The following is a 15,907-nucleotide window of genomic DNA, read 5'->3' on the forward strand; positions in this document are numbered from 1 at the left end:
TTAGTGGTCGTCCTCACACGGCCATCCACAAACTCTGCCTCCCAGACGCTTGGGATTACAGGAGTACGCCACTACTCCCGGCAGAGACTAAATTTCGGTTAATTTTAATTCATTTGGAAGCCGCTAGGTAGCGCAACGCTAAAGACAAAAATAAACAAGTCACTCTTAAAGAATTATTCAATATTCTTTATACTTCAAACGTTATTTACATAATCGCAAAAGTCTAAATTGACTTTTGGGAGACATAAAAATGTACAATTTAAAATATGATGCCGGTATCATTATTTACACTATTATGTCAAAATAGTTGAGGCAGCGAATAAACGTATTCTCGATTAGAACACACTATATACTAAACTACTATTAAAAATATTATCAAAAAAATTATTATCGCCAAGATATATTTTAAGGGAATGTATTATGACAAAACGTAAAATGATTTAAATCTTATTTCATTTATGAACATATTTGATGAATGTTTTGAGACTAGCCAACAAACAAAAAATAATTAAACTACGTTGATAATATATGGTTTTAAATTATTGCAACTCGAAAAGAAGGAAAAAATAAAAACCTCTTACTAAATCGAAGCTGTTAGCCTTAATTTGTCACCACTATAATTCGTTTTAAGAAATAAATTAATTAATAGGCTACTTCGGAGTTCTTGTAAGTAATGAAGTTTTTATTTAGCAGTATTACTGATTACCGATCTAAGGCACTTTTAGGATTTATTCTTAATAAAATAAAACTATCGCTCTAAATCGTGACGTCCCGATTTCTATCACCTGGAATTTTTCGTGTGAGATTCTAATTTGGCTTTCTTAGAAGCGGATGGTTCCTCGACACTTTCGACGAGTGAGGAGTCGAGATTCTCTTCTTCGGTTTCCTCGTATTCCGCTTCTTCGACCAACGCCGCTTTGTGTTGGACTTTCTTTTTCTTGTTGAAGGATTTGAAGGGCGAATAGACCTTCCGTTTCTTTTTGTGAGCCAAAGTGTAGTGTCGCAATTTGTTCAGTTTGTTGGCGAAAACCCGGCCACATTCCTCGCACGTTCGATCTTCCAGAGATTCGCCCGTTTTCTCTTCAGCGGCGACGGGTTTTCCCTCGCTCGTCTTCGCTTGAGTGTCCGCCATAGCCTTTTTCATTTTGTTGGACGGCGCTGAGGAGGCGCTGCTTTTGGCGGTACTTTGTCTCGTTTTGGGTGTCGCCCAGGGGGAGGCTTTGTCGCTTTCTGGAGTGGAGATTTTCGTTTTGGCGGCGTGACCGCTAGAACCGGCTTTGGGCGTTAAGCCTTTGGGACTGGCGGACCTGGTGATTTTTCGCGTTGGAGGACTGTTTTTCTTGAGGCCGCCTCTCGTCGCGACGACAATGTTCGCCGAGTTGTCACTACCGGCGTCAATGTTCGAGACGTCCAAGTTGCTGGAAGACCTGGATAAGTCCGAGGTGAGCGTTACCCGGTCGGAAGCGAATTCGGGGTTGGGATGGATAATCTTATCGTAAATCTCGGACACTTCGATGGTCAACGGGATGGACAGGCTAGTGTGAACGAGAAGGTGTGATGTGGCGGAAATAGGGTCATCCAGGTCATCGTCGTCCGAACGGTACTTGTCGTCCCAGGGCTCGTCGATGACGGGTTCTTCCGTTGAATTTTCATTTAAGTTACTTTTGGAACCTTTCACGGTTTCCTGGTCGCGAAGTTTTGGTCCTTTTTTGACGTAACTTGTAGCGACGTTTTTGGCCGTAATAATGTCGTTGGCCTTTGTAGATTTAGCGGTATCCGCACCAACAACGTTAGAAAGTTTTAACTTGGCGTCATCCGCGCCAACGACTTTACTCTTTTTCAATTTCGCGTCATCCGTTCCAACATCCATAGTCTTTTTTAACTTAGCGTCATCCGTTCCACCATCCATAGTCTTTTTTAACTTAGCGTCATCCGTACTATCTTCGTTGGTTTTCATAGATTCATCAAATTCATTGGTCTTTTTCGATTTGGCGTCATCCGTAGCAACGTCGTTGGTCTTATTTGATTTGGCGTCATTCTTAGAAACTTCGTTGGTTTGATTAATTTTCGCGTCATCTTTAATCTTTTCGGACGTGTCGTCATCCGTGACAACTTCATTCGTCTTTAAAGAGATGGCGTCATCCTTACCGACATCGTGATCCTTTTTGGATTTGGCGGGACCTTTATTTGGACCCTTTTTCGCGGTTATTATCGTCACTTTCTTCTTGATTTCTCCGACGCGATTTTCAGTTTTGTCGATCGAAAGCGCTTTGGCGTTATCTAGAACGGCGTTTGTAATCTTTTTAATTACGGCTTGCGACGGTGTCTCGTCGGAATCTTGATTTTCACCGCCTTTCTTCTTCTTATCGGAGTCGAGCGCGTGTTCCTCCATGACGCCTACATTCGTTGATTCTACTTCCTCGTGACGCTTTTTGGAGTCATCCTGACTGTTTCCCTTGATCCTAGCTGCCAAGGTGTCTTCGGTAACTGACGAAGATTCGGTGGGGACTGCTTTGGTAGGGTTATCTTCGCGACTAAGTGTATCCGTCACTTTGCTTTCGACTTTCTTAGAAGACAGTTTTGTAGCCTCTTTCTTCTCACTGGGAGGATCTTCGATGTCTTTCTTTGGGCGTGTTGACACTTCCGGAATAACCTTTCGGTCAGCGGTCGTATCCGATGGTACCTCTGAAACAGCACTAGCAATGACGGCTGAGCTGGAGGTTTTTTTAGGCGAAGAACCTTTGGATTCCACTTGGGAAGACTGATCAGAGTTCAATTGACTCTTCTGGTCCGCCTTCAACTTTCCCTTAAAGTTCAGTGCCAAATTGTTTCTCAGTTTCGAGATAGACGGAGTCGCACGATTCATTTCTGTAATCACAATTAACGTTAATTAAAAACCTGCGTTTTACTGTCAGTTTATTTCGAATTAAAACTAGCGAGCGTTTTCCTGTCAGTTAATTTCGAGACTACCCACGATGACAATGATAAAGCGAATAAGTTAGTTTTGATAAATTCTTAGCTAAAACATATCAAAATTTGTTCTTGTAATTGATAAAACTGGCAAACGCATTTTAAATATTTCCTACATATCAACATTTGTTCATGTAGTTGATAAAACTAGCAAACGCAATTTAAATATCTTAAAAACTAAATACTTAAAAATGTGTCATGTCATCGTGGGTAAAACCAAAGATAATTTAGAACTCCGTACCCTAGATTCGAATTCTGAGAGCTTTCTGATTGACGTTTTTTTTAACGAAGCGTTTACCAAATCAATCGGCCCACATCGGTCGCTGCCATAGTCTTATCAAGGATCCTATATGTTAGAATTATATGAGGCGAGGGACGAAAAATGGCAGCGCCGTCGGTGGGTCATGCGCGATAAAGAATCCGTCTTTAGATTCCGTCAAGGACAAAACATGGAGGAAGCACCGCCAAAATTTGTCCTTGAGGGAATAGAAACAAGACGTCCCACGTTTAAAGGATCTCTTAATATCGACGGCGCTGCCGGAGGGTTACCTATCCTTCTAACATATAGGATCCTTGGTCTTATCACGGCTAACTTTGATGAAGCACTATTGCGCGAACAAAGCGTAATCAAAGTTGACCGTGGTCTTATCTATAGTTGGTTACCATGAAGCTAATATTTTCGGATTTCCGGCAGGAAGTGGGTATTCGCTATTGACTGCGCGCGAATCAGTTATTTCGAATCTAGGGTATACGAGGTTAATATGGTAAAACTAACCCTACGCATTAAAATAAAGAATAATTAAATAAAACGACCACCATATTGAGATTTTAAAATATTTTATTAAAAATCATTAAACTCGACTAGTTTCACTGCCGCTTCGGTAGGATCACAAACTAGTCGTGTCTAATTATTTTTAATAAAAAAATTTATAGTGGTCGTTTTCCTTTAATTTTTCTATATACGAGGTCATAAGTGGATCATTCTCTCTAAGTATACAAATGCCGGGTCTCGGTCGGGTATCTTAGTCTGAGTTTCGTGACGTCAGAGCTTGTATAGAGAGCAAACTCCAGAGAGAAAATTTTGAAAATATTTCGGCGGAGGCGCCAGACCGACCCCGACAAAGACTCTAGTCATAGGTAGCAGAGCGTTTTGTCTACTTAGAGAGAATGATCCACTTATGACGAGGTTTATATTATCTTTGGTGAAACCAATTGAAGCCAAAAATAATGCCAAATATCTTTAATAAATGTACTTTTCAAGTTGGTTTATTTTATCCAACAAAAAATAAATAAATAATAATGAGATCTAACCTAAATTAGGCCTCTGTGGCAAATCGGTTTTCAATTTTTGACTAAGTTTGTTGAAATCGTTGATGAGAGCGTCGTCCGCCGACAGAACTTGTCCGGAGGCGTCCTTGTCCGTTCCCTTTTCCAGCTTGTGCGAGATGCGATGTTGCAACAGTTTCCAATAGGACAAGAAAATCTGGTGGCAGAAGCTGCAGGAAAAGGAATTGAAAGCCGTCGTGCCAGGGACGAAAACTGGCGGGACCAAGGCGTCGCCGCTTCCGGCCGAACTACCCGCGGGAAGGTTTATCGAGGATGGCGCCGACATCTGAGGCGTTAAGGTATACTCGTCAGTCGTTTTGTTCTTCTTGTCCACTTTTGGCGAATGTTTGGATGAGCTAGGCTGGGACGCTTTAAAGGTACTAGCGTTGGATTTCAGTTTGGAAGGCGTGGCTTTGGAAGTCTTGGGCGTCATTTTATTACTTTTAGGCGTGGTTTCAGTCCCGGTAGCCGGAGCTTCATGGGTGACCACAGAATCGGCGTGTTCCGGAATCTGTTTGACCGTTTTGGACGCGCTTTCGGAGGGCACGCTGGAGGAATCTTTGCTTTCGGGTAGCGGAGTTTTACTGTCGGTGAGACTTTCGGTATGTTTCCGAGATTCGTCCTTCTCGGACGTAGTCGAAGTATTTTGTTGAGACACATCCGCGGTGTCGTCCGATTTGTCGGCAGCGGCCATTTTGGGTTTCCTGGAATAGGTTTTCAGAGTGGGTTTCCCCTTCGCTTTGTACTTGCCGACGTCTTTGGATTTGAAGACATCCGGGCTTGGAATGGATTCCCGCGGCGGGGTGTCGACTTCGGATTTGGGAATGGGATCCACCGGAGTCTCCGTAGAACCGGAAACGGACATTTCTGGAACGGCGTCCGACGGCTTGTCGCCAGCCAGAGCTACCGGTACTTCCGAAGTCGGCGTGTTGGAAGACTTCCTCTTATCGGCGGGCGGAGGCGTGGCTGCGGCCCTGGCCGCCGCGTCGCTGTTCTGACGGGACTGTTCCCTCAAGAGGTCGATCACCAGGTCCTCGATTTGGTTTTTCAGGACCTGACGGAAAGAGAAAGAGTAACGCACGTGTTAGGGGCAGCGATACGGTGGCCTGACCTTTCACGGTTATCCGGCCAGAGAGAGATACACGACAGATGGAAAGAGTGTTTCAAGAAAGAGATAGAGCTATGTGTGCCTATTGATTCATAAATTTCTTCATGCGACCCTAAAATACAAATCAGCGGTTTTAAAGTTCATTTGGGTATCAACGCGCAGTCACATATGTCGACCATGCTTATTCTTAATTTGAAGTATGACCCCCCCCCCACCCTCGAAACCGAGACGACCCAACCCCCACAAACCCTCGAAACCGAGACGACCCCACCCCCCAAACCCTCGAAACCGAGACGACCCCACCCCCAAACCCTCGAAACCGAGACGACCCCACCCCCCAAACCCTCGAAACCGAGACGACCCCTAAACACCGTCAAAACCGCGTCGCCCATTAACTTTACCAAATAAAACCTTCAGGACTACTTTGGATAAATATTAATATTAATTAATAACCAGTAAATTCAAATTAATCAATTCTAAAGTTGAAATTATTTCTAAAACATATATTTCCAATCCGTAAACAATAGGCGAAAAGTAGATGAAATTTAGGCAAGATGCGCCTGTAGAAGTGTTCAAGTAGCAGCACAGCAGCGCGTTGCGAGCGAGCGAGCGCGTAGGGGTTTGGTCTATTATCTCCTTTTTAACGGAGGTTTAAGTCGAATCGTAAAACAGGCTACTAGGAGCGCATTTTTCCGCGAGAAGGGAGTTTAGAGAAATAAAACTTAGAAAGTTATTTAAAGCATCTTACTTGGGCTTTGACGGGAACTCGAGGCAAGTTGTCTTTTTTCAGCAAAGGGCATCCGTCCAACATGTGTTTGCGATAGTTGGCCAAGTAGGTGAACTTCCTGAGGCAATGGCTGCATTTGTGCAGGTTCTGCGGTCGGGAGGAGCTCTCGTCCAGTTCCATCTTGACCTGTCGCCTGGCCGTCCTCTTGCGCCGCGCGTCCGCCTGATTGTAGTCATCCTCGGATTCCTGATCGAATTTCGTCTCAACGCTTTCCCGATCTGATTTTGCAATGATCAAATATTCACTATTAACCCTGGTACATAAATAGGTCATTCGAAAATTTGGTTTTTAACGCGAATAAATGGAGGGAAAACTTTTCTAGAAAACTGGTATGTTGTAGGATTATTAATGACGGCAGTATTTGAAATAACACTAACTTTGATATTACCAGGAAACTATAGAGGTATACACTTGGAATGTCTAAGGTTCCATTGGGACGGTGATACGAAAGCGCGTCGAGAAAAAGGCGGGGCTTAACTACGTCAAGTGTAAGACGTAACGCGACATTTCAAATTCATTGGCTCGAGGTTTGACGCGAAAAGAATGCGTCGTCATGGTAACAAATAGGCGATCTTCCCGCGCAAAATAGGCTTATAAAACAATGGATTTAAAAACCTCAATTTGTTATCGTACTTAATATTTTGAAGTAATTATAATGTTCTTCGCGAAAGAAGCGTAGTGATACCTAATTTCAGGTATTTGTATGGTTATAAAAGAGATAATCAGGTTACAAGCTAATAATATAATAACCATGACTAGGCTTAAAGACGAGTTTTCGTCGAATTAGGGTAGCGAGGCGCGAGTTTTTCTCGTGAGTTTTCCCGCTTTAAGACACGCCCATTTCTACGAGCTTCATCACGGCCGTAAAAATCTTCCTTAGACATTTCAAGTGTATACCTATTTATAGTTTCCTGATATTACTAATTAACAATACGATGAGTCAAACAAGTTACACGTAGACTAACTTACTAAGGGAGTCTACACGACACCTATCAAACTAAGGGACCCTTAGTTTTAATAATAGGTGTCGTGAAAACTAAGGGACCCTTAGTTTTAATAATAGGTGTCGTGAAAACTAAGGGACCCTTAGTTTTAATAATAGGTGTCGTGAAAACTAAGGGACCCTTAGTTTTAATAATAGGTGTCGTGAAAACTAAGGGACCCTTAGTTTTAATAATAGGTGTCGTGAAAACTAAGGGACCCTTAGTTTTAATAATAGGTGTCGTGAAAACTAAGGGACCCTTAGTTTTATAGAGGTATGCGTCTACCTCTGGTGAGCACATATTACATGTTCATATCGAATTTGACGCGCGAATATTTAAACCGTGAATACTACAAAAACATTTCTAATTTAATTCCTACAAAAATACATTTGTCAAAAAACAAATTTTGGGAAACCTTTAGCTACAATGTCAAATAGGAAAAACAAACACCCAAGGAGAACGCAACCCGTCAAAAGTCGTGCATTTTCTTGCGTACATTTTTCATCAATTGGTTAGACGCTCTAGCGCCTGCTGCCGTCGGAAGGGGAAAATTCGGAAATTGTCTCCCCCCTTTCCGTAAAACGTGCAGCGTAATGGTTCGTCCAATGAAATTTGTACGCAACATTGCGTTAGCGTGTTTAAAGGCTAGCTGCGTTCTCCTGGCGTTTGTTGCTCCTAGGTCTCACCAAATGCAACTTACCGTCATCGGGATTGGATTCCAAATTGCTACTTTCAGCGTCGAAGCTTTCGGCTCGCCTTTCTCGTTTGATGGGAAAGGTCGATATCAGGCTGGGACTAGGACTGGGCGCTGAAGGGAAATCCAAAGGAGGAGTGGGGCTGAAGACGAAGGACTGTTCCTGGTCCATCCTCCTGAGCGGCCGCGTCGGGGTGGTGTCCCTGACCGGCGGCGTCAGCGAGGCCAAGAGAGAGGGCGAGGGCACCAACGACTTCTCGGATTCTTCCCTGTTTTGGGCTCTCAGACTGGACAAGGGAAGGTCTTCGTCCAGGTCATCGTCGACTTCGATTACTTTCTCCGACTTGGCCGGGCTGGCTTCCGGAATGGTCGGCCCGTTAATTATGTCGGTTTGTATCTTGATGGAAGTTTCCGACTGTTCGCTAGGCACGATGGTGACATTGTCCAACGTTTCCGCGTTGACTTCGTCAGCGGGATTGAGCTTGTCGGAACTAGTGCTCGGTAAGGAATCCATCGATACTTTGCCCATTTTATTTCCGGACGTTGACAGTTTTTTACCAGCGGTTTTGGATCGCGTCTGCGTTTTCATCTTGGGCGTCTTCAGCGCCAGTTCCAGCGGTGGCGGGGGCGCGTAGTTCATCAGCGGGTTCAGAATCATGTAAGGTTGAGGCGTAGCCAACGGCATTTGCATCAAAGCGGCCATTCTGAGAGCGGCCCTGGCAGCCCTGGAGGTCGTCTTATTGTGGCCGATGATGGGAAGAGTGCCCGGATTTTGGGACACTTTGATGATTTTCTTTTCGGTGGCGACTGTCGCTACCGTTTCCGATAATTTGATCTTGGCCTTTTCCGGTTTAATATCCGTATGGCTGCTGGGAGGAACGGGGGACACTTTGGGAGGCGGAGTCGCTGTTGCCGGAGGAGGACTTAGGTCGGCCGCTAACTTGGACCAGATGGCGACTGGAGCTAACGCGGGTGTGGTCACTTCCAGTTTCGTCGGTGTTTCTTCGAGAGGTTTAATCTCCGGCGTTGGGGATAATGGTTTTTCGGTTTCTTTAACCGCCGGTGGGTCTTCTCGAATCTCTTCGGTCACTTCCGGGTCCGGTTCGGTCTTGGTCTGGTCTCGAGTAATGGCGTTGCAGGCCACGTCGTCTATCACGGCCACCAAGTTGAGAGTCCTGGCTTCAGCCGTGGTCGTTTCCGGTTCCTTTTTGTCCTCGACCGGCGGAGGGGATTCTTTCTTCTCCAGTTGTTTCTTGGCCATCATTTTGGGAGCGGCCACTTTGACCTTGAGGATCTTCTTGCCCGTTCGACCTTTTTCCACCTTGCCTTTGCCCGTTTTCTTAATCGTCGGGGTCTTCTTGATCGACTTGCTGGGCGTGTCTTCCAGTTCGGGTTCCGGAGAATCCTCTTTAGTCGGCGTCGAGACGGTAACCACTTCCGGTACTGGTGGCGTTGGCGGCGGTGGCGGGCTCAGTGGGGGCGCCGGTACCACGGCCTCAACGGGCGGTACGACTACGTTCACCGGAGACGCGGATCCGGCGATGGGTTGTTTCAAAATGTCTCTGGCTACATTTAGGCCCAACTTCTTGTTACAGACCTCCTGCGAAATTAAGGGTACGTTCTTATTAATCTTAGAACTATTAAGATTTTCCATTTAAGAAGCGAATAACATCTGAAAATTAGAAACCAATTTATCTAGAAATGCTTTAAGAATAGGGTTGGTCGTCTTATCTGAACTAATGGAGATCAATAAACTATTGGAAATTGATAAAACCTAACGAACTATTCGATCTAACTGTATACAAGTAAATGAAAATCTATTTAATCCATGAATATTCAACCATCATTAGCAACGCTTTACTAAGAGAGAACGTGGGGTCGAGCCTATTTTCGCGCCACAAGAATGATAAAATACGAGAGGTCACGTGATTACGTTAGATTCTACGCGCAGTTAAAGTTAGAGAGCGCGCGGATATTTTTTTTTGAGCTCGCACGAAAACGCACGAGACCCTCTACACGGAAATATTAGGAGGCGCGCGCTCCAAAAAATAACACTTTTTATACACGTATGCGTATATATTATTTTATAGAAAGCGCTACAAGAACGAATTCGAAAATGTCATTTTGGCGCAAGATAGTTTACGGGAGCCATATTACTATTAAATATAATTTTATTATAATAATAAGTATTCTAATAATAATATTAAATAAATAAATACGTTAATGTATTTAATTAAGTAGATTAATTGCTAAATACTGCAAAAAGGAAACAACCATAACGCGCCATTTTAGGAACAAACTAACTGCTTATAAATATCAGTTTATGTTCTACTTGGACTATTACGTCACTATAAATTACTCCGCCCCACACGTCGCCAGAGGTGACCTAGGGTATATTACAGTTGAATATTCATGGGTTAAACAGATTCATGGTAAATGCATTCCACGTCGAATACTCGCGTGATCAAAGTTAAAAAAGTAGGTGGTTTCTTTTCACTTTTCCGGGATTTCGGAGTAGGGTGAGAAGAGTAACGCTATGACGTCATTTTACTCCGATTCTGTGATGGAGAATAGTTCGAGTCTGAGTAAAAACGTTTTCCCAAAATGGCTGCCTGTGGCCTTTTTAGCAGATACATTCTGGCTATCAGACGACAAAATCAGATTTACTCTCTTTACACCTCCTTTTCAGAAGCAGTAAAAAGAGTGGGTGAAAACTTGGAACAACTTCTGCGTTGAGTTTGCAAGTTCTCTCCCCGCTGGTTTAAGGGGTTTTTCCCCGAGCTCTTCGGTTTCCCCTTCCTTAAAAACTTGAGGTTAACGGTAATAGTGAGTGTAGGGAGCTAACGTTGGCTCGCGTGGCGTGAAGGGCTTGCCACCACCTTTCTACGCAATGTAACCCGGCCACCTGTTTAATGGCCTTAAAAGTCGCTTGATGACTTAGGCCTAAGGTGGTGTATTAGCCTAGCCTAGCTGAGAGTAGCCCTAATACTCCGGAACAAGCGAATAGTTTATGGGCCAGAGTAATTCTCATCCCCGGAACAGGCGAATAGTTCGTTTTAGGGTAAAAAGAGTACACTTTTAGTCCGAAAACAGTCGAAAAGAAACCTCCTATTGACGAATGATTTGATTCGTCAGCTTAAATAAATATTACACTTGAGAGCAATTTGATTAATAAACCAATATAAATTTAAGTACATTAAAAGTACTAACCTTGATGTGTTTCTTGACGTTGGAAGGCGTTGAAAATTGTTTCATACACTGAGGGCAGGTATTCTTGGGGACGGTCGGCACCGGACTGGCCATCATCGAAGTGTTCAGGGCCGTGGCGGCGGCCAAAGCCGCGGCTTCGTCGATGGTGGGAGCCACGTTGGACTCTGATCCCCGCTTATTGGCTTCGTCCGTCGTCTTCGCGAGGGCGCCACACGTCTTCCGGTGACGCTCGTACTCGTCGCCGGCAGACAGTGATTGGTTACAGCCTTCGCATAAGGAGTAACCACCCATCAAATCCGGAATATTCAAAGTTAGTTCCTCCATCTTGATCTTGTCTCGGATTAAGGCCAATTTCGGACTGGGCTCCTTGGACTTGGCGTTGGCCTCCTTGCTCTTCGGACTAGGCTCTTTGCTCTTGGGGTTGGTGGAAGCGTTGGATCTCGACGTAGTCGCTGAGGAAGTTTCTTTCGTTTTAGCTTCTTTAGACTTGGCGTTGTCTTTGGATTTGCTGACGACCATTTCCTTTGGTTTGGGACTGTCCTTGGATTTCGGACTTTCTTTCGGTTTGGCGGCGATCTTATTGGCCTTGGCGCCGTTGCTAGCCACCTCAACGACGGATTCTTGGATTTTGGGACTGCTGAGATCTTGAACGGCGTCAACTGGGCTGACGTCTTCGGCCAGGGTTTCGACCGCTTCCGGAGGGAGCGACTCGCTTTTCTTTTCTTTGGGTTTGACGACGGTTTCTGGCGTTTCGTGGCGTTTCACTGGACGTCCTCGCCGCCTTGAGTACCTGCGCGAAACATTGGTCGTTAGATTCCATCGGAATAGTTCTTGCTGAAATGTTGCTCTTACGTCACAGTCTCTTACTTTGACAAGCCTACTAGCGCGCGCTACAGTCGCGAGGAATATAGCTTTTTCTAGAGCGCGTGCAAATCGCTCGTGCGAGGAATACACTAATAAAGCTGGGTCTTGTGACGTAAGAGCAACATTTTAACAAGTTGGGCAATACCACTTTTTATTTTATAAAATCAACTATTTCAGATTAAACAGGTTTGCCACAAAATTTTCAGATTAAAATTCCCTGATTATTCGCTGTTTTCCTTCACCATTTTAAGAGATTTTTGCCCTGACTTTTTAAGGCCAAAATTTTATTTTTTTATTTACTTTTATCAGAAATTAATAAATTTAAATTCCCTGTCCTTTCCATGACTTTTTAGGCCCATTTTTAAATTCCCTGCATGACGAGTGGCAACCCTGTAGTAGGCCAACTATGACTGACCGGTGTTTTAAATTAATTTTCTTATGCACGTGACGTCATCAGGCCTACGTCTATAGTATCGTGTTTGCTCGTACAGGGTTGCCACCAAATTTTCAGATTCAAATTCCCTAACTATTCGCTGTTTTCCCTGACCATTTTAAGAGATTTGCCAAAATTTTATTTTATTATTTACTTTTATCAGAAATTAATAAATTTAAATTGACTTGTATTTCAGTAAAACGGTTATGGCAATGTTGAAAAAATTGGCCAAACTTTCAAGAAAATAAATGATAATCATTGAATTTGTCATAGATCTATAGTAAAATTACCGTCAAAAAAGATCAAATTTAATTCCCTGAATTTTTACAAATTCTTAAAATTCCCTGACCTTTCCCTGTTAAATATGGCACTAACAAAATGTACCCTTAAAAATTCAATTAAATCGAGGGTCTAACCATTGTCTAAACATCTGTAGACTGATTACTGGTTACACTAAATCTGTAATAATTTAAGTAATCACTTCACATTAAAAATTTGGTTTTGCATACCGATATAAAAGGCCAAAATTATTTTAGCTCATTTCTTCGAAAATATTTGAACTATCCGTATATCGATTCCAAAACAAACTTTATTAGAAACATGCCAAAAATATATTACGAAACGATTTGAAAAATCATTGACTTTTTTCAATGGGATAAATAAGAATTTAACATTTCTATTTTAAGAAGATAAGAAGTAATAGTTAGTGACAGCAGCGAATTTCGTGAGAGAAATCTAGAATTTTCTTTTACAGGGTTGCCACAAAATTTTCAGATATTAGCATTTACCCTAACCATTTTAAGATATTTCCCCTGACTTTTTAAGGCCAAAATTTTTATTTTATACTTTACTTTTATCAGAAATTATTTAAATTTAACTCTAATCCATCACTCTGAAATGAGACGAATTACATAGAAAACAACTTAAAATTTGATAAAATTCAATTTGTATGGTTACAATATAAAAACTGCTGTATATACTGCTTACAACCTGTAAGTATTGCTTTGGAATTAAACTCGTACTGCAAAATCCAGCTCAACATGTGTCGCCAACTTCATTTATTTTTAATTTTTTTAATTTGGTAATTATCATGATTTTTTTGTCCGATAATTATCATGATAATTATCAACCAGCCCCGCGTGTGGCAACCATGTTTAAATTAAAATAAAAAGCCAAAACTAGACTTTCTAGTTACATTTAAAATACCAATACTTTAAAAAAGAAAGATGATTAGAGAAAATGGTACGTACGTGGCGTTGAACTTGCTATTCTGTCTGACAAACTCGGCGTCCCCTCCGCACTCCAGGATGTGCAGGTGAAGGTCAGCCACGGCTTCGAATCGGGAAGCGCATTTGGTGCAGGTCAGCTGGGTGCGGACGTGGTCCCTGTCGGATTCCGAGGGTGGCCACTGCCTCAGGGCGCCGACCGGGCTCCGGAACTGAAGACACAGTTCCGGCGGGGCCGCCTTCTCGCCCTCGATCTCCACGTGGGTGCAGTACACGTTGGGATGGTTGTTGATCTTGTGGTCCTCGATGGCCACGAACGAGTCGAAGCTCTCTCCGCAAGCCGAGCACAAGTAGGTGACCGGGACCTCGTCGCGGCCGATGCGAGCCGGTTCCTCCGAGTCTTCCCCGCTAGTGTCCTCGTCCATTTCGGAAGCGTCCGAGGACCAGTTGTTGTAGTAGTAAGCGTTCTCGTCGACGCGCAAGCCGTATTCCCTCAGCAGGCTGTTCGAGTCGCGGATCGAGCTGGCGTTGAAGCCGTTCTGTTTGGACAACTGCTCCCCGTTGGAATCGGGACGATCGGAGACGCTCATGTCGAAACCGTCCGGGAAGTTGTACACCTTCCAGACGAGCGGAGTTTTGACGGGCGACGAAGGTGCCGCGAGAGCGCGACCGTCTTTCTTGGGCCTGCACGGAAAGCGAAGAGAGATTCTCGTGTTATTGATTTATTTCGCGGAAACGAACCAACGCGGGACTGACTACCCGCCTGACGTCGACGTTGCCCCCCTTTCGCCGAACTAAAGCCAGGTTCGCACTTACCCCGAACATCGATTCGTTTTAGATAACTAGTTTTCAAAATCGCTTCGTGTTGGTTCGGGAAGCAACTCGTCCAAGTCGGTTCGCTTAGAATCGCTTTCAAAACGACAAGACGGGGAAGTCAAATTTACCTTATTTTCAAAAATAATGGGAATAAAATTCTAAATTATGTCAAATCATATTACCGTATGTATAGTCAACATGATTAACTAATTGTTTTGGGATATATTAGGTGGTTTCTTTTCGCCTGTTCTCGGACTAAAAGTGTACTCTTTTTACCCTAAAACGTTTTATTCACTTGTTCTCGGACTAAAAGTGTATTCTTGTTCAGTGGCGGCTCCAGGAATTTTCGCGAGGATAGGCAAACCAAATAAATGGGCCCCCGACCCGGGACCCCCCTTTTCTCAACGAAATGCTTCAATAAAATCTAGGAGACGAGTATTATATTCCTAGATAAAATAAAGTAGTGATGTACATGACGAACAAAAAAGTTCTAACCACAGTAAAACGAGTCCAAATATAACAGAACTGGTTTTATTTACTAGGAGATACCTCAAAAATTGGTAAATACATTATCGACAATTGTTTCATTGTTATTTATAAATAATTTTATCTCTTTCGACAATTTAGACCCTTTCTAGATCAATTTGGGGCCCCTCAAAATTTTAAGGTAGGCAGTGGCCTACCTGGCCTACCCCCTAGCGCCGCCACTGTTCTTGTTACCCTAAAACGTTTTATTCACTTGTTCTCGGACTAAAAGTGTACTCTTTTTACCCTAAAGCGTTTTATTCGCCTGTTCCGGGGATGATAGTTATTCCGGCCCATAAACTATTCGCTTGTCCCGGAGTGTTAGGGCTACTCTTTTTATTCCTGAAAAGGAGGTGTAAAGGAGTAAATCTGATTTTGTCGTCTGCTAGCCAGAATGTATCTGCTAAAAAGGCCACTTTTTTACTCCGACTCGAACTATTTTCCACCACAGAATCAGAGTAAAATGACGTCATAGCGTGACTCTTCTTACCCTACTCCGAAATCCCGGAACAAGCGAAAAGAAACCACCTATTTTAATATTTCCAAAATTCTGCTCATAATTTGAAATGACGTTAAGCCTTGGATACAAGCGAACCGGGGTGAACTAAGAATTATCGTCAACGGTCAAAACTACCTCTAGTGTGACCATGGCCTTAAATGAATCCCTAGGCGTTACGGGTCGAACCAAAACGGCAGGCCGTTCGATATGGCTACATACATTTTGGGGGATCCGTACGTGCGTTTCGTAACCGAGTAACGAAACTAGTAGATTCGTGTTATAACGGGCGTTGAAAGATTTAAAGATAGTTAAAAAGTAGACTTTTGATTTAGCAGCGTGGCGTCATCCTTTCATTTGGCCCGGAGTTCGAGTCTCGTTTAATTAGGGCCACAATTGACTAGCATATTGATCTAAAGGCTCTAAATGGAGCTTCCCTGATGTTCGATACGCCATGTAAGAATATCTC

General features: G+C 43.4%; 1 protein-coding gene across 3 annotated transcripts in view; it reads right to left on the reverse strand.

The window, feature by feature from the left end:
- Positions 1-257: 257 nt before the first annotated feature.
- Positions 258-15,907, reverse strand: part of LOC149925595 (uncharacterized) — a 50,238-nt gene continuing 34,588 nt past the window's right edge. For all 3 annotated transcript variants that reach the window (XM_090161232.1, XM_090161233.1, XM_090161231.1), the window contains 6 exons: positions 13,626-14,285; positions 11,079-11,868; positions 7,875-9,468; positions 6,153-6,409; positions 4,282-5,350; positions 258-2,868 (listed from right to left, as the gene is read on the reverse strand). In XM_090161232.1, coding sequence (XP_090017358.1) covers positions 782-2,868; positions 4,282-5,350; positions 6,153-6,409; positions 7,875-9,468; positions 11,079-11,868; positions 13,626-14,285 — 6,457 coding nt within the window. In that variant the 3' untranslated portion in view covers positions 258-781. The remainder of the gene's footprint in view (positions 2,869-4,281; positions 5,351-6,152; positions 6,410-7,874; positions 9,469-11,078; positions 11,869-13,625; positions 14,286-15,907) is intronic.

The sequence above is a fragment of the Leiobunum rupestre genome, chromosome 10, assembly GCF_980474605.1.
Source record: "Leiobunum rupestre chromosome 10, qqLeiRupe1.1.hap1, whole genome shotgun sequence".
NCBI lineage: Eukaryota > Metazoa > Arthropoda > Arachnida > Opiliones > Sclerosomatidae > Leiobunum > Leiobunum rupestre.